Consider the following 17,948-nt stretch of genomic DNA (forward strand, 5'->3'; position numbering starts at 1 on the left):
CTCACTCCTATTAAAAAGGCACATAAATAATGGAAAAAACATGATTGGAATTACTCAAAATTAAAAAAACAACCAACTGGAAAGACGCTCCAATCCACATGCCACACTGGAATGAATACACTGCCACGCCATCCATGGGTCAGACCTGCCAATCCTTCATAGTGACACCCCCAAATCCACCTCTCTGCCTTGGGAGGAGCACCTCTACCCACACGTCCTCAATAGCTCCAGAGTCATTGGGCAGCTGGCCGTTCTCACCTGTTGTACATTTTGATTCTGCCATTGGAATGGATCTTCCTCCCGTTCTTCAGCCAGGACATCTTGGGAGCTGGGATGCCTTCTGCCTGGCAGGCAAAACGAGCAGTGCCAGCTCGAGGCCTCGTCAAGCTTTCTGGCCACTCCACAAACGAAGGGGGAGCTGAGGGATTATGAAACAAAAGTTGAAACCAAAATCTTTCTCAGGCAAGATCCCAGAATATGTTAAACCTCCCCTTTTCCTCTAGAGCAGGCATGGCCAAACGTGGCCCTCCAGATGTTTTGGGATTACAATTCCCATCATCCCTGACCACTGGTCCTGTTAGCTAGGGATCATGGGAGTTGCAGTCCCAAAACATCTGGAGGGCCAAGTTTGGCCATGCCTGCTCTAGAGTCTTGCCAAATGCAGAGCACCTGGGGGCAGAGTTACAAGGCACCTTTGTCCGGAGTGGCTTTCTTGTGGGAAGAGGGAGGAACAGAAAGCAGTTGCAAAGTCTGAGTCATTTTTAATGAGATGCTATTTGGCTATTGCGAATCCCCACGACGGGGTGAGCTCCCGTTGCTTGGTCCCTGCTCCTGCCAACCTAGCAGTTCAAAAGCACGTCAAAGTGCAAGTAGATAAATAGGTACCACTCCAGTGGGAAGGTATACTGTGTTTCCGTGCGCTGCTCTGGTTCACCAGAAGCAGCTTAGTCATGCTGGCCACATGACCCGGAAGCTGTACGCCGGCTCCCTTGGCCAATAAAGTGAGATGAGCGCCGCAACCTCAGAGTCGGTCGCAACTGGACCTAATGGTCAGGGGTCCCTTTACCTTTACCGTATTTGGCTATTTTACAGGTGTTCCATACCCTGCTTCATCACCCATCACTTCAAGCCTCTGGGTTAGGACAGGCATGAAATTTAAGATCAAGTGACACATGAGTGGCTGGGGAAACTCAGCCAGATGGGCAGGGTATAAATATTTTTTTTTATTTTATTGTTATTATTATTATTATTATTATTAGCGGATCGCTGCTTCTGTGCCTCCTGTAGAGCATTTCTACAGTGTCTCCTCACCAGCCTCCTCACCAGCCCAAGCAACAAGACCCTTCACTCAACAGGAAGGCTTTGTTCCAGAGTAACACAGTATGCTTGTGCTGCCTGGGTCTGATGGGAATTGTAGTTAAAAATACCAGAGTACACCAGGTTCTCAAAGCCTGATGTTGCATGAGCAACGCCATTTCTTCAGTGGCTAAATCTGCTTGACACCCAACCCCGAGAGGCTTTCAAAGTCAGCTCACCTAGCACAACAAGTGTTGCCATCGCAGTGGTGAAGTTGCGCGTGCCAGGAATTGTAGCACGGCAGATGTAAACGCCAGAGTGCTGTACTTTCACATCCGAGATCATGAGATTCCCATTCCCAAGCACACGAGTGTTGAAAACGTCAATGGATTTATGGTCTGTTTGGGGAAAACAAGCCAGCAATGAAGATGTTCTTTGGTGGTGGACAAACCAATTCCACCTTCTGAAGTCCCTCTTCACTGCCCAGGTTCTCTTTGTGATGGCTCAACACCAGTCTACACTTCAGCGAAGAATCCAATCCAGGGGTGGCTAACCTGTAGACTTTCCATCTGCCCACATGGCCAGTGGTTAGGGGTGATGGAACCTGCAGTCCCACAACATCTGAGAGGACCACAGGTGAGCCACCTCCAGTCTAATTCATTCTAGAATTTGTTTGATGGACATCCAGCTAGTAAGAATTGGGTGAAAGCATCCTGACCTGATCCCCAACACTTGCATAGGCATAACCTCTTCAGTCCTGGAACAGTGCTGACGTTACCCTTGGCATTCCCATACTTCCTGCTTCTTAAACACTTTCCAACCACTGTTGTGAAGCTGACCCCAACAGACAACATCCAATTCCAGACATCCCATTTGTGAAGCGGCAATGGCCACCGGATCCTTCTACACAAGACAAGTCTTGCCTGTAGTGCTGTTGCTCATCAACTGCAATCCTGCTTCTTTCACAGCATGCAAGCTTTGCACTGGCACAGCTGACTCTGTGGGGCCTGGGAAGCTTTAAGAGCATGGCCACAGCTGCAGTTTGGGAAAAAGCTCCCATATGCTCCAAAGGGAGCTTTTCTTCTATGAAGACAGCAGGCGCAGAGGCCAGAACCGCACTGGCGTCACAGCAGTGGCAAAATCCCTATGTCAGAGTCTTAGTCTGGATGATATTTGGCCTGCAACTGCAGAGGAAAAGGCATTCCACCTGAAATTAATGGAAGCTTCTTTCCCCAATTCGAACAGAAGACACAGGGGGCCCATCTGGATGAGCAAGGAGCAAAGGAATCCTATCCACCATCCTAAGATCCTGATCCACAATAGCCTCTCCCCCAAATACACACCTGCAGTTTGTATGGGGTGAATTTTATATCTCACTGGAGTGAATGGGAGATTTTTCCTGATGCAAAGTGCAGGCATGGGCCTCCCAATCTGGGCCAGAACCACAGGGGAAGAAGAAGGGGTTGGAAACAGATTGTGGGTGTAAGAGAATGAATGGATGAAGGAGGTGCATGTTTCTGTATGTAAATGGGTGGTTGTGTGCACATAAGAGAGATTGTGAATGAATGGAGCATGTGCTTGTAAGCATGTGAATGGTTGGAGGGGATGGGCCATGTGGTGTGTGCGAGAAAAAATATGAATGGGGCATGTTGTGTGTGAGACAGAGAAGGGGTGTGGAGAGGGAGGGGGTTCCGGCACCCCCACACCACTGGCATGTGACCCTCAACATAGGAAGCTGCCTTTTACCAAGTTAGATCACTGGATCCATCTAGCCCAGGATTCTCAACCACAGACCTAGTGGTGCCTCTTCAGGGTTTCAGGCTGGATATGCCACATTGGAGCCTTCTGCATACAAAGCAGATGCTCTGCTGCTGAGCTTAAGCCCTTCCTCATGCATGACCCCTGGAGGAATGCAGCTCCCTCTCCCCATTGCTTTAGAGGATGGAAAGTGCCTGTCAAGTTTCCTACACTCCTTCCACATTGACTAGTCTGTGGAAAAACTCTTGCCTCCTACTAGGGAAGTCCTGGAGGATTCTCCCCCAGCACTGATCTCAGCATTCATTTGATCACTGCACTCCCAGCCCCCAACCTGGTTCTACAGCAACAGTGTGAAAACACAAATTGGAAACAAGAGGAACCCCTGGACCATCTCTTTCTCTCCTCCTTTTCCTCATCTGGCACAATGATGGTGGAAATGAAAGAGGAGACCATCTTCAATTTGCCCAAAGTGAAGAGCCAAAGATCGGTTTCAGGACTCACCTAAACGGCTCCAGGAAACAATAGGCTTTGGATTCCCTGTGGCAATGCATTCAAAGATGACAGTTTGGTGGAGGGAAGTTGTGATGTTCTGAGGACCAGCTATGATGGATGGCTTGTGGAAAAGCTTAATGTTGGAGGCTTAAAAAAATAAGAAGCACAAGCAAGCAGAGAGTTAAATGGAAATGCACAGCTGACATACACGCAGAGACCCACCAAACATGAATGTGGCACATCAAGTCTTAGGATCAGGCCCCAAATTATGAAGGAATAGACCCGCAGTGAAAATCTGGGCAGTTGTCCCATGAGGGAAGTCAGTGCCTGCAGGTGATGCAATGGAGCAATGCTAGAGTCAGCAAGATATTATCAGGATACCTGGGACAACCGTGAGCATCGCCTCGACACTTTTGCGCCGGTTGGCAACTGTTGTGGCAACACAGCGATAATTCCCAGCATCCTTCTGTTGGACGCCATAAATCTGCAGCACTCCCGTCGGCAATGCAGTTATTCTGAAAGGATTGTGGAAAGGGAGGTGAGAAGAGTTTCAGAATGAATCAGAGAACCAGTATGATGAGCAGAGCAGGATGCTGAACTTGGCCCCAGGGAGACCAGCGTTTGGATCCCTGCTCAGCCATTAAGCTCACTGGGTGACAGTATGTTCTCTTAGCCTAACCTCGGTCCCCTAATAAAATGGGACAACCCCGACACACACTGCTGCCCTGAACTTCTTGCAAGAATGGTAAGATGCAGGTGTAATAAACAGGTTTAGTGGAAGAGAACCAAGTATCCATACCTGTCCATGGCTATTGGCAAGGTTGTCCGATTCACCTCCCAGGTGATGATGGCAGGAGGGTTGGCAGAGATTTTGCATGCAAAGCGAGCCACACTCCCTTCATGTGCCTCCACTGGAAGTGGCTGAATTTCAAATGCAGACATAGCTAAAAGAGGGGGAGAAAAATGAAAGCTTGAGAATTAAGACAGAAAACAAGCAAAAAGCAAAATGAATACATTATCCTATTAAGAAGAACACATTCTTTTCTTCTTTGAAAAACAGCCTCTGAAGAGAGATCAGTTTAAACAGCAGATGAATGAACCAGTCTCACAAGGATATATCCTTGCAACTAAACTGAAATTCCATTAAGCATCCATTTCATTTGATGCTGCCCAAATGCACTATGCTCTAGAGTAGCCTTCTCCAACCTAGTGCCCTCCAGCTGTTTTGGACTACAAAGCCCATCAACCCCAGCCAGGCTGCTCTAAGGAGGTTGCTTCAGGCAAACAAGAGCTACTGCAATGACATCTTGCTACAATGGGTGGGTTACAGAAATCCTAGCCAATCAGTCATATGGGTTTTGGTCAATTAGGTAAAGGTAAAGGTAAAGGTACCCCTGACTGTTAGGTCCAGTCACAGACGACTCTGGGCTTGCATGTTCATCTCATTCTATAGGCCAAGGGAGCCAGCGTTTGTCCGCAGACAGCTTCCGGGGTCATGTGGCCAGCATGACTAAGCCGCTTCTAGCGAACCAGATCAGCGCACGGAAACACCGTTTACCTTCCCACCAGTACTTGCACTTGATGTGCTTTCAAACTGCTAGGTAGGCAGGAGCTGGGACCGAGCAACGGGAGCTCACCCAGTCGCGAGGATTCAAACCACCGACCTTCTGATCGGCAAGCCCAAGCGGCACAGTGGTTTAGACCACCCACATCCCTTTGGTCAATTAGCCAATCAATTAATGCATTACATTTGCATATGAGTAAAAAGGAACCAAGTAAGTTCTGAAGCAAAACAACAAGCAAAACACAGCACTTTGTTAATAGACAATGTACTACTGCCAGTTTCCACAGACGCTTCCTAAAAACCCCACATCACCCTTAGCTGGGATCTCCTGCAAAGCACAGGGAAGAAAGGGGCACAGTCTACTGTGCAAATCACTACATTTTTCTACTTTTTACTTTTCAAGATATTGGTTTGAATTTTTTTAAAAAACAACCACCAGCAGCAGGTACAGCGATTTCACTCAGTATCCAGCCTACCTAGCTTCCCAAACTTAATTTTTTAAAAAAAATATTTTTATTAAAGATTTTGTTGTTTACAAAAATGCATGCATTGTCTATTTTTTTCAAGTGATGTTTTATACAGATCAGTTTCATTTGTTGTAGGACTTTGATTTAAAGTCCAGCAGAAGATTTCCATAAAGTAGCTCCTCCCATGAGGCTTTTTTTTCAAACCAGCAAATGTGGGCAGCTAAGGAAGACACAAAATACTGGAGAGGTAGGTGAAGCAAAGAAAAACACGCAAACACATCGCCCCTGGCCACCTCATAAGGAAACCCCACACCCGCTGAAATTAGAAGAGAGGAAGATGGAGGCCTATTTTTTGAGGGAGGGGGGAGGGGAAATTCAAGAAACTGGAGTATAGGCTTCAGTTCATCACTAAACTGAGACACCTTTTAGCAGAGTACAGTGGTACCTCGGGTTAAGAACTTAATGCGTTCTGGAGGTCCATTCTTAACCTGAAACTGTTCTTAGTCTGAGGTGCCACTTTAGCTAATGGGGCCTCGCGCTGCCGCCATGCGATTTCTGTTCTCATCCTGAAGCAAAGTTCTTAACCCGAGGTACTATTTCTGGGTTAGCGGAGTCTGTAACCTGAAGCGTCTGTAACCTGAGGTACCACTGTATTTTAAAAAGTGATTTAGTCAATTAAGAAGTTGCAGACCTAGTGCTGATGTTATTGAGAGGCACTGGACAGGTAAGCTGCAGGTGGGATTTATGGCTAAGAAACCTTGGAGGTTAACCATTTGATGAATCAGATGGGGCCAAAATACGCTAGTGATTGCATGAGAGAAAGGTGCCTGCAATCAGATTTCAGGGAAAGAAAACCCAACTCACTTTTCTACGTAGAAAGCTGCACCTGGTAGCAGAGGAAAAGCCCCCACAAAAAGAAGCTGCCCTTTCTTCCTTGTCCTGGGTTGCAAGCGCTACAGGACTACCTTATCTGCAACATTAAGCTGCAAATCTACAAGCCCTAAGACTGATAAGACACAGGCAATAAATGCAAGGTCACACAGCATAGAAAACAAACATTAAGGACAGGGAAACAAAATGGTGCCTCAAGGCTCAGTTTATTGGAAAACAGAGTAGACCAATCAGCCACTCATTTTCCCACAGGGCCACTCAAGATAGCAGTGATGGTCCAAATTCTGTTGCAACATTTTACTTTTCTGCCACAGGCTACCAATGGAACCACACCGGGGTCATTCCCAGCCTCTGATCCCATCACCCGACTGCCAACCAGCTAAGCCTCTTGCCACAGATGGCACCACACCTCTTTTGCCTCACCAGGCTGACAACTAAGAGGGTTCCAAGTGGGCAGAATTTGACTCAAGGGGACTGAAAGTTGCTGACCAGTTTGGCCCACAGACTTCATTGCTGCAGAAATTGCTTTATACCGCTCTTGGTTTTATGGTATGCAATTTATCTTTAGTAAAAAGTGTTCATCACATGCAATGTTTCCTGGCATGAAAACTACTGTGAAGCACTTATTGGCCAGCCCCATGGAAATGACTTTTCCTTATGGGTCGTCCCCCCCACCTTTATTGCAACCAAGACTCAGAAAGGGACATCTAACGGTCTCTCGATTGGGAGAGTGGTCTGGGAGTTGGCACATGATATGATTAACAGAGGGACGCGGGTGGCGCTGTGGGTAAAACCTCAGTGCCTAGGACTTGCCGATCATATGGTCAGCGGTTCGAATCCCTGCGGTGGGGTGAGCTCCCGTCTTTCGGTCCCAGCTCCTGCCCACCTAGCAGTTCGAAAGCACCCCTAAGTGCAAGTAGATAAATAGGTACCGCTTTATAGCGGGAAGGTAAACGGCGTTTCCGTGTGCTGCGCTGGTGCTGGCTCACCAGAGCAGCTTCGTCACGCTGGCCACGTGACCCGGAAGTGTCTGAGGACAGCGCTGGCCCCTGGCCTCTTAAGTGAGATGGGCGCACAACCCTAGAGTTGGACACGACTGGCCCGTACGGGCAGGGGTACCTTTACCTTTACCTTTATGATTAACAGACAGTTGATTTAATTTCCTTGAGCAGGAGTTTCCCCTAAGCTTTCTTCAAGAGCCACTGCTTTTCAAATCAGGACTGAAAAACTTGGGGCTTATCTCTGGGCAACACAGCTTGATTCTCAGTTTACTGGGCTTTACAAACAAAAACACCAAAGGAATAAGGCCCTTCATATCTAAAAATACAAATGCAAATAAGTCTTTGGAGAATGGGGAGCAGATTACATTTGACTCCTTAAAAGGGAGCCACAAACTTGCAAGAATTCCAGAATCAAAGCACAGAGAGATAATATATTGTCTGCTACTTAATTTAGTAACATAGATGTGTATAAACTTTGTGAGCTGTTTGCAATGCTACCCTACATGAGTGTGGCGGCAAATAGAGACATTTCTGTTTACCTGACCATCTCTTGACTGTCGATACCGAGATCTTTGTTGTTGCTCTGGCTGTGGTTGTTACTAAAAGTAGGTGGTGTGACTATCTGGATATTTTGACTGTTCTTACTTATTGTTACTTAATGTTTATAATGTATATCATGAGCCAATTTATGAGATTTTTAAATGAAAAATTTATTGCGTAGCAGCTGTGAATAAGGTGAATTCCATGTTAGAAATAATTAATAAATGAATTTGGAAAGAAAACTGCTAATATCACCTTGATCATTTTGGTGTGCCTGCACTTGGACTACTGTGTACAATTTTGGTCACTTCACTCCCAAATAGATATTGTAGAGCTCGAAAAGGTTCAACCAAAACGATCGAGGGGATGGTGCAACTGCCCTACGAGGAAAGGGTGTTGTTGTTTTTTAGTTTTTTAAACATGTGAGTTACAGGAGACATGATGGAGGTATATAAGAATGTGAAGTGGGGCCATGGCAGTGAAGCTGAATGTTGGGAGATTCAGGACTAGCAAAATAAAGTGCTTTCTCACACAGAGTATTAAAGCTATGGAACTGGCTTCCCAGACAGGCAGTGATGGCCAACTTGGATGGCTCCAGAAGAGGATTAAGACAACCTCATTCATGGAAGAGGACAAGGCTCTCAATGGCTACTAGCCATGATGGTTATGTTCCACCACCTCCACTGCCAGAGGTGGAATGCCTCTGAATACCAGTTGTTGGGAGTCACAGGTGGGGAGAGTGCTGCTGTTGCGTTCAGGTCCTACTTTCACCCTTCCCCTAATGCTATATGGTTGGCCATTGTGAAAACAGAGTGTTGCAACAGGTGGGTATTGGCACTGGCGGAGGAACAGGGGTGTGGAGGGAGTGCACCACCCCTGGCATCACAATCCCAGTGGGGCTGCCCCCCCCCATGGGCTGGGCGTCATGCCCCTGAGGGCACCACACCACGCCCCCGGGACACACGCCCACCAGCCACGCCCACGCCTGCTCTCCGCCCCCCCCCGCCAGAGCCACTGGGTATTGGGCATTGAAACATGTCGCAGAGTGCGTGCAGAGTAGACCACACAGATGGAAACACTGAAGAGACGCAAAGATATCTTTGCAAGGTTTAATAACAACTTCCCAAACACACATCTTACATAGTGTCTATAATCGTTACCCACCAGGGCAGAGTAAGGTACATACTGCACATTATATATCATTCACAATTGCTGACACAGCTAATTACAGTGACTTATCAGCACCTGCTACACAGCTGTAAAAACTAGGTCAGGATATGACCCTGGCTTTTAAAGCGGTACACATCCTGTGAAACAATAATGAACCCTAATATTTAAACAAACTGTTCAACAGTGGGTCCCCCCTTTGGGCTCTTCTTGGGTGGGTTGTTATGAGATCAATAGGCTCTGGGTTCTGGAACAGAGGCCAAGCCAGGTTTTGAATAAGGACTAAGGTGCTAGTTAAGGACTTGAGCTAAGCTGTCCTGCAACTGAGGCAAGTTGTCTCAGAAACATCTTGGAGCAACCAGCAGAACTCTCTAGTCTGGGCAGGGAGTCAAGATAGAAGCCCCTTCACCCATGCACCATCTGTCCAGTTAAAGTGCTGGTGCCCTTGTCTGTAGCGGCTGGTTTTTCAAGCTGTGGGGACTGCCTTGGAGAAAGCTACTCAGGGCTCTCCTGACCCTCCCAGGTGCCTGAGTCCAGCAGCAAAGGTGTCTCCTCCTCAGGGTTCAGGGAACAAGTTATGGGCTCTGGCTGTCAGACGGTTCACGGTGGAAAGACTGGAGGAACAGGGTTGCTGGGGTACACATAGATGCTGCCCAAATATATCTGTCATTCTCCACAGCCTTCCCCCCTCTCTCTTGTTCCTTATTTATTTTTTGTTTATAAGAAGAAATGTTCTCCCAAGAGTTTGCTTTATAGCAGCATCAATCAATCAGTGGTGCTACTGTAACATAAACACAGTGAGTGATAGTTGTTGCTATGGCGGAGCGTTAATATATTTTCCTTTCCCCCTCTTGAGTCCTGTCCACATCTGGGTTCATTCAGAAATAAAATACACGCCATGTTTTCAGACCAGTCCCTTGTGGGCAACTGCCTGGAAAAGGGAATCACCCAGACAACTCGTGTTTTGGTTTAGGCAGCTCAGAGCTGCAGCGCTTGGGAGGGCAGGGAGCTCATGAAATAGATGAAGTAGCAGCAGCCAATGTTGCCTCTTGTCACCCGGCTGCCAACAGCCTTGGCCCCCACACTGGAAAAGGAATGATGCTTCAGCAAGAAAAGTTTTGGGTTCAGTGTTTTTGTATTAATCGATCCATCCGTTTGATCATCCTTCCTCAACCTGGTGTCTCCCAGATGTTATTGCACTACCACTCCCATCCGTCTCAGCATCACACAGCCATCTTGGCTGGGGTTGGTGAGAGGGGTGGTCCCAAACATCTGGAGAGCAACACTAGGTTGGAGGTGGCTGCTTTTGATCTATTTAACAGCAGCAAGAATGTTGTTTGCCCAGAAATGGAAGGCTCAAATATCACCTCAGAGTATTGAGTGGCTAAGCAAGCTTTGGGAATTAGCTCCAATGCAAAAATTAACATATTATTTAAGATTTAAAACAAAACAAAACAGGGTATGGACAAAATAGATTTCTGGAAGTCTTGTTTATTTGGTGTTGCCAAATAAATTGTCTCCAAAAAATTCATTGTGGTTTTCATGGTTCATATACTCTTCTGTCAAATAGTCATGTGAATATATTTGTTTTATTTTCTTTTAAAATAATTCAAAGAATGTGGTGTGTTGGATCTTGAAAGGTTTAACAAGGCTACCATAAGGAAAAGCTTTATAATTAGGAAAAACTTTCTTGACAAAGATGTAAGGCACACTGTAATTGACAGTACCTTAAAGTACTGTGTAAAAAAAGGTTTGCTTATAAGCCACTTATCTATCTAGCTATCATCTATCTATCTATCTATCTATCTTTCATTCCCTATGAATTGGGCAAAACTTTTAAAGTCACTCAATTTTAAGGTAGGTACATATAAAAACTGCAGGTGTCTGGCAGCGCCTTCAAGGAACTATTCTCTCTTCACTTTCACACCAGATGGGATGTATATATTCCCAGAATTTGTAGGTTGTTTTTCAGCCACACAACTCGCCCCCCAAGACAGTCTAAAATCACAAGCAATAAAACCATATAAATATATTATTAGAATATCATCTTCTAAGATGATACCTGCTGCAATATGCATCCACGTGCCATCTAAAAACCAAGTATGCTTTTTGTCTTCAGAGCTCTTGTTTCCATCTTATGAAGGATGCTGATGTTGTGCTTGGATCCTGCTTGCAGGCTTCTAAGTGGGGTACATCTGACTGGCCATTGTGATGACAGGATGCTGGACTTGGTGGACCTTTGGCCTCATCCCACAAGATTCTTCTTGCATTCTTATGGAAACGCATGCAGATTTAAAATGGATTAAAACTAAGTTTCAACTAGCTAACTGTTTAAGATGTTTTGTTTTGTTTTCCATGCTAGCCAGGACTGCTGGGAGCTGCAGTTCAAAACATCTGGAAGCCACCAGGCTGGTGAAGACTAATTTAGCTAATCACAAGGAGGGGAAGAAGCAATGCAAGTTAGTGAAGCCCTATCCTGACACCCCCCACCCCACCCCCCAAGCTCTGGAAGCCACCCCTGCTCAGCTCTTCTCACCCCTCCCCATCACAGGATCTGAGGTTCTCTGGACTTTGTCCACGCATTTTCAATTCCCCTTGTACAAGGATGGGAGGCATCCCAGCCAACAAGCAGCAACATTTTAGGGGGGGGGGCATGGTCCAGAGCTATATCCAAACACCAGGATTGCCCAATGCATACCAGCCAGAAACACTTTTCCCCTTGCGGAAAATGCTGTTGGGAAATCAGCTCTGCATCTTCCAAGTGCCTCCTAAAGTCTCACTAACCCATTTGCCAAGATTATATTAAACCTGCATTTCAGCAGTTCCCTCTCACCTGCCCAGCGCATGCACGAATCACCAGAAATTGATCTCATATGTGGATCATTTCCCCCTGCCTGCTGGGAAACACCAGCAGCCACAGCTGACCCCCTTCCCAGACAGAGGGCCTTCTCAGTAGTGGCACCCGCCCTGTGGAACGCCCTCCCATCAGATGTCAAGGAAATAAGCAGCTATCCTATTTTTAAAAGACATGTGAAGGCAGCCCTGTTTAGGGAAGTTTTTAATATTCAATGCTGTATTGTTTTTAACACTCGATTGGGAGCCGCCCAGAGTGGCTGGGGAAACTGGGGTATAAATTATTATTATTATTATTATTATTATTATTATTATTATTATTATTATTATTACAATCTAGGCCAGGCAGATGAGCAAAGCACACAGAACAAGCCCTCCAAATTGCATTTCCTAGGACTTGACAGCTCACAATTACCATGTCCCCTTCTGGAATTGTAGTTCCCAGGGATCCCTGGTGAGGGGGAAGGACTTAAAGAGCTCAACCGCATTGTGGAAATGTGGCTTTTGAAATAAAGTGCTTTGTTCAGAACCATGAGGACTAGAAGCTCTCTCTATTTTTAAGGGAAGGCTGCATAACTCAGTGGTTTTGCATACAAAAGGTCCAAGATTCAGAGCCACTGTCAGTCAATTTAGAGTGGCAACAGTGAGCTAGATGGACAAAGTTTGACTCTGTATAAGAAGCAGCAATTTCAAAACTGGGTTATGTATTACCATGAGAACACCCACATATTGCTCACACAATAGAATACAGATATACAGTGGTACCTCAAGTTAAGAACTTAATTCGTTCTGGAGGCCTGTTCTTAACCTGAAACTGTTCTTAACCTGAAGCAGCACTTTAGCTAATGGGGCCTCCTGCTGCTGCCACGCGATTTCTGTTCTCATCCTGAAGCAAAGTTCTTAACCCGAGGTACTATTTCTGGGTTAGCGGAGTCTGTAACCTGAAACGTCTGTAACCCGAGGTACCACTGTAGATGCTCACACTGGCTAGATGTGGAACACGTATGGCTATCCCCAAAAGGGAAAACACAAATGTTCCATTCTGGACAAATCAGAGAGGTGTGGAGGCAACAGGAAGCCCAAGATGAGTGGCATTTCCTCTTCACCTGCTTCTTTGGCATGTTCAAAGACATTCAGGGGCAGACAGAGGAAAATGACCCACTCGTTTTCCATTTTAAATATTTTTCTATAGTTTGTGTGTGACCGAACCCCAAGGAACAGATGCATGAGCTGTCCACTTTTTATTGCAAACTGCCCTGATCACAATACGAAGCCCTGAGCTCTGGGAGTCAATGGGATTGCACCAGCACCTTGCAGGCATAGCCCCTCTGCTCCTCTCCCCCTTTGTATTCGGAGGGCCCAGGGGAACCTCTGCAAAGGCAGCAAGAGACAATGCAAGTGCATTCATTAAAAGAAAAGAAAAAGTCTCCTGAGCATGCGTGAAAAACTTATTGAAGGGGAGGCAACTGAAGACCCTTACACAAGCCCAGAAGAGTCATTTTCATTGCTTAGGAGTTCCTGGGCCTGCAAGGAAGACTAGAGGCTGTTTGGTGCCTCCCAAGGATGCAGCAGAGGGGGCAACTTGTGCTGGCAGATAAGCAAAAGCTCAGCCACTGCACAATGCAGAGCAATATAATTTTTGATTATTATTTTTTTGAAGGAGAATGCCAGACAGAAGAGCACTGGATTTAGTGCCAGAAAGAGGCACATGGTTTTGCAAACAGTCCTGTTCTGCAGTCCCCATCCTGTTTCAGGCAGCATAAAGGTAGAAGAGGCCAGGGTGAGCTCCTACATCACTCTGTCCCACCAGTAAGCAAAACATCACAAAGCAAGTGGGACTGGGTAAGAAACCAGAAGGCTTCTCCTCTTGGGAAAAGGAGGAGGCATTCTGGGTGTGATCTAGAGCAACATGCTGCTGTTTGGAACTGGTATATCTCAGCATGGCAAGGAGGCCAGAGGCGATGTGTACCCTCATGTGCTCTGCCAGTGGCAACCCTGAGCACCTTTGCAAGAGCTGTGAGTCAGGGCGTTGTGAAATCATGATCAAAGCCCAAATGACTCTTGTTTTCCACATTGTGTTTTTCTTTGAGCTGTGAAGGGGCATAAATCTGCCTTGCGTAGAGAGGTAATTACACAAAGCTTTCATCAATAAATAGCGAGGGGGGGCGGGGATTCCAGATGCAATAATGAGAGAGGATTCTGGCCATCTGTCCCTCCTGCTAGGCTCAATTCATCACCTTTGCCCTGGACAAATCTTTGCAGGGCCTGATCGCAGCAAAGCGAAAGGCTGAGGGGGGGAGAGGATGCAGGACACAAAGGCTGCTTCAGCCAGTTCTCTCTCTCCCCCCCCCCCCGCCGCCCCAAGCAGCCTCCTCTGTCCTGTGCAGTGGTTTAAACCACTGAGAGGCTCTGCAACAGAATGAAATTTAACTTCTTAACCATATGTCAGCTGCCCTCTCAGGAGAGCAGGGAAGGGGAAAGGGAACGGAAAGGCGAGTGGGTCCGTTGACCCTTTGGGGACAAAGTCACTTGCCCCCGCCCCCTCGAACAAGTGGGGAGTGAAGAAGGGAGCAAGGAAGGAGCGCCTGCTCCGCTCCTCCTGCAAGCAAGGAAGATGCGCCTGGAGGATTGGGCCCCTAGGGTACAGGGGCAGCAACCAAAGTGCTGCTTTTCACTCTTCTAACACACCCCTGCCTTCTCCACTGGTTTGGTTGGAATTATTATTTAAGTCTTTAGCAAATGAACTGCGTTAGTCCTATTGTGATGCCCCCCTTTTGGGTCGTGGGGTTTTTCTCTCTGTTTGCTTTGGGAGAATCTAGTCAGCTGGCATGCACAAAATATGTTTTATGCATATAAAAAAAATTAAGAAAAGCGCCTGGAGGTGGCACAACGGGTCACTGCACCTGGCTGTTAACCAGAAGGCTGATAGTCTGAGCCCACGCAGGGACAGCTGTGGACAGGATTCCTGCATTGCAGGGGGTTAGTATGGATGACCCTCAGGGTCCCTTCCAACTCTACAATTCTATGATTCTAGTTCAGGGGTCAGCAAACTTTTTCAGCTGTGGGCCGGTCCATTGTCCCTCAGACCTTGAGCGGGGCTGGACTATATTTTGAAGGAAAAAAATGAATGAATTTCAATTCCCCTCAAATAACCCAGAGATGCATTTTAAATAAAAGGACACATTCTACTCATGTAAAAACACACTGATTCCCGGACCATCTGTGGGCCAGATTTAGAAGGCAATTGGGCCGGACAGGACCTTAAGCTCTAGCAAATGAAGAAAACAGTATTTAAGGCTGTAGACAATAACATGTGGGCTCTGTTTTAATTATTACAGGTTTGCATAACCACAGAAGGTTTTCAAATAAAATAAATGTATTTACTCATTTCACAATAAGCACAACAGAATGTTTTGATGTTATTAAGAAATGAAGCCCTAACTAGTCGCCAAAGGCTGTCATCTAAGAGAAATAGGAGGCCGCAGCCTCAACATAGGGGATATGAAGGTGTTATAAGCTTGTAGAACTCATTGCCACAAGACCACTGGTTACATCAGCTCCTGCAGTTGATGGGAGTTGTAGACCAGCAACATCAGGTTGCAGCAGAAGGCTGAAGGGGAAAAGGTCTGTGTAATCCCCACCAATGGCAGAAGTGCCCCTACAAGAGGAGCTGGCTAACCAAATGATTCCAGTGCAACAAAAAGAGAAAATCAATTCAGATAGACACAGTGCTGGTTTAAACCTCTCCAGAGCGTGATGCAAGAGGCAAAACATCTCCTCACCAGACATCAGATCAATTGATAAGTACAGATCAGCTGAGGGAGGGGCATGCTACGTGCATCTTGCTTGTGTGTGTGTGTGTGTGTGTGTGTGTGTGTGTGTGCCTGAGAGTGTGTGGGTGGCTACACACACCAGTGGCATCTACTGCCCCCCCCCAAGGGTTGGCCCAGTGTGAATGTAGCCCTTGGGCCAAAAAGGGTTGCCACCCTTGTCCCTCAGTCACATGGCAAGAAGAGGCTACCTTAGTAACAGATGCTACTGGGGGTTCCAGACAGAGATAGCCCACCATGGGCACAATCTACTTGGGTGTTCTTCTGTGGAAGGCCAACTGGGGCGGGGGACACCTGGGGCCAGCTGTTGCTGAATTCCATCTCCTATCATTTCTGGTTATGCTGGGAGTTGCGAGTCCAGCAATATCTGGAGAACCACAGATGTTTCCCAGGCACGTTAAAGAACAACCAGGAGCCCCAGGAAACACAGCCAGAGCTCTTGAGTCTTATTTGCAAAGCTCTCAGTTCCACTGCTATCAAAAAGCCACCAGAGCACAGCAGGCTTGTGTTCTTCTGCCCCTAGAGTGGCAAAATACTCTCTGAGAACAGTGAACCAAGAAGCAAGCAGCTTCCTTCCTCCCACAGAACACAAGCAGGAATCAAGGATGGGGCAGGCAGCAGCCCAGGAGCAAATGGCAGCGATTGTTCTGCAGGGTTCTGCCCCGGAATCTGCCATTCTACTCTGATCCTGTTTCATATGAAATGAGGATTTTGTTTAAAACTGCAACACAGGTCTCCTTGGAGGACACCTGCAAATCATTTTTAATCTACTTACTACTACAGAGCTGTATTGTGGAGACACTCAAGCCCTGCTAATACATGGCATGAATCTCTTATTTTAAACCAGGGGTCGGCAAACTAAGGGCCGTGGGCTGGATCAGGCCCAATTGCCTTCAGGATCCGGCCCACGGACTGTCCATGGATTGGGGTGGGGATTCTGTTCATTTGGGCTGCACCATTTTTTTTCTGTGCCATTCCATTGCCGACCTCCCTCACGCACACCATGGCGGCGCCTCCCCCCCCTCCTGGATTCTCCCTGCCCTGCCTAGAGGAGGAAGGGGGCTGGCTGAACGCCATTTTAAGCAGCCCCTTTCGTGCCACTCATCTTCCCTCCACCACCACCGTCACCCTGGTGCCAGAGAGTGGAGTGGATGAGCTCGCTCTGCCTACCCACGAGAAGCAGAAGCGGCAGCGGTAGCCCCAGGGAAGTTAAGCGTAGCAGCTGGGGCTGTGGCGGAGGACTACTTGCCCCCCTCGCCTCTTCTTCCAGCTTCCCTGCCCCGTGCCGCTTCTCTGGCCCACCACAAGGTCTAAGGGACATTGGACCGGCCCGCGGCTAAATTTTTTTGCCAAGCCCTGTTTTAAACCAGCTCATGTTGGCCACCATAACTCCAGTTATTTATAAAGCAGAACATCAAGGTTACCGCAGGCAGGCAGGCAGGCAGGCAGGCTCCACCTTCTGCAGCCGGCTGTGCTTTTCATGTCCTGCAGCAGAGAAGACCTCCAATTGCCACAGACCTCCACCTGCTTTGATCTGGGCCTCCACACTCCCAAGTTTTCCTGTGCCTCGGCAAGAACCCCTTTCCAAAATCGATGTAAGACCCACATGGCTGTATGTATTGTGCTCCCAAACCTTTTGACAGTAGCTCATAAACAGCTGAGGGAAGAGCCAGATCTCAAAGGGCTGCTGTGGGAAGTAGAAAGATGCATCATCTTCTCCATCAGGCAACATCCGCTCCAGCCAATTGCTGAATGTAACATTCTGCAGCATGGTAATAAAATGCACCACAGCAACTGAGTGCCCTTCATGGCCCTCTAGGCTCCTCCTCAATTCAGATTTTCCGGAGCTCAAAATTCTTCCACTCCAAATAAAAGCCAAAAGCAACCCATGAGACAATTGCAAAGGTAATATCCAATGCACAGGCAAACCAGCCTAGGTTTCCTGAAAACTTGGAACTGCAGCCCAAATTATGCACATGGAGAGAGAGAGAAGGAGGAGGAGGAGGAGGAGAAGGAGAAAGAGAAAGAGAAAGAGGAAGGGAAAGGGGAAGGGGAAGGAGAAGGAGAGAAGGAGAGGAGAGAAGGAGAA

At 47.2% G+C, this 17,948-nt stretch overlaps 1 protein-coding gene across 2 annotated transcripts in view; it reads right to left on the minus strand.

Moving 5' to 3' along the window:
- Positions 1-17,948, minus strand: part of PRTG (protogenin) — an 81,862-nt gene that overhangs the window by 42,125 nt on the left and 21,789 nt on the right. For both annotated transcript variants that reach the window (XM_080981456.1, XM_080981457.1), the window contains exons 3-7: positions 4,346-4,490; positions 3,928-4,061; positions 3,556-3,693; positions 1,536-1,694; positions 259-418 (exon numbers count right to left, since the gene is read on the minus strand). In XM_080981456.1, the coding sequence (XP_080837582.1) occupies positions 259-418; positions 1,536-1,694; positions 3,556-3,693; positions 3,928-4,061; positions 4,346-4,490 (736 nt within the window). The remainder of the gene's footprint in view (positions 1-258; positions 419-1,535; positions 1,695-3,555; positions 3,694-3,927; positions 4,062-4,345; positions 4,491-17,948) is intronic.

Source organism: Podarcis pityusensis (genome assembly GCF_964106645.2).
Source record: "Podarcis pityusensis genome assembly, chromosome: 14".
NCBI lineage: Eukaryota > Metazoa > Chordata > Lepidosauria > Squamata > Lacertidae > Podarcis > Podarcis pityusensis.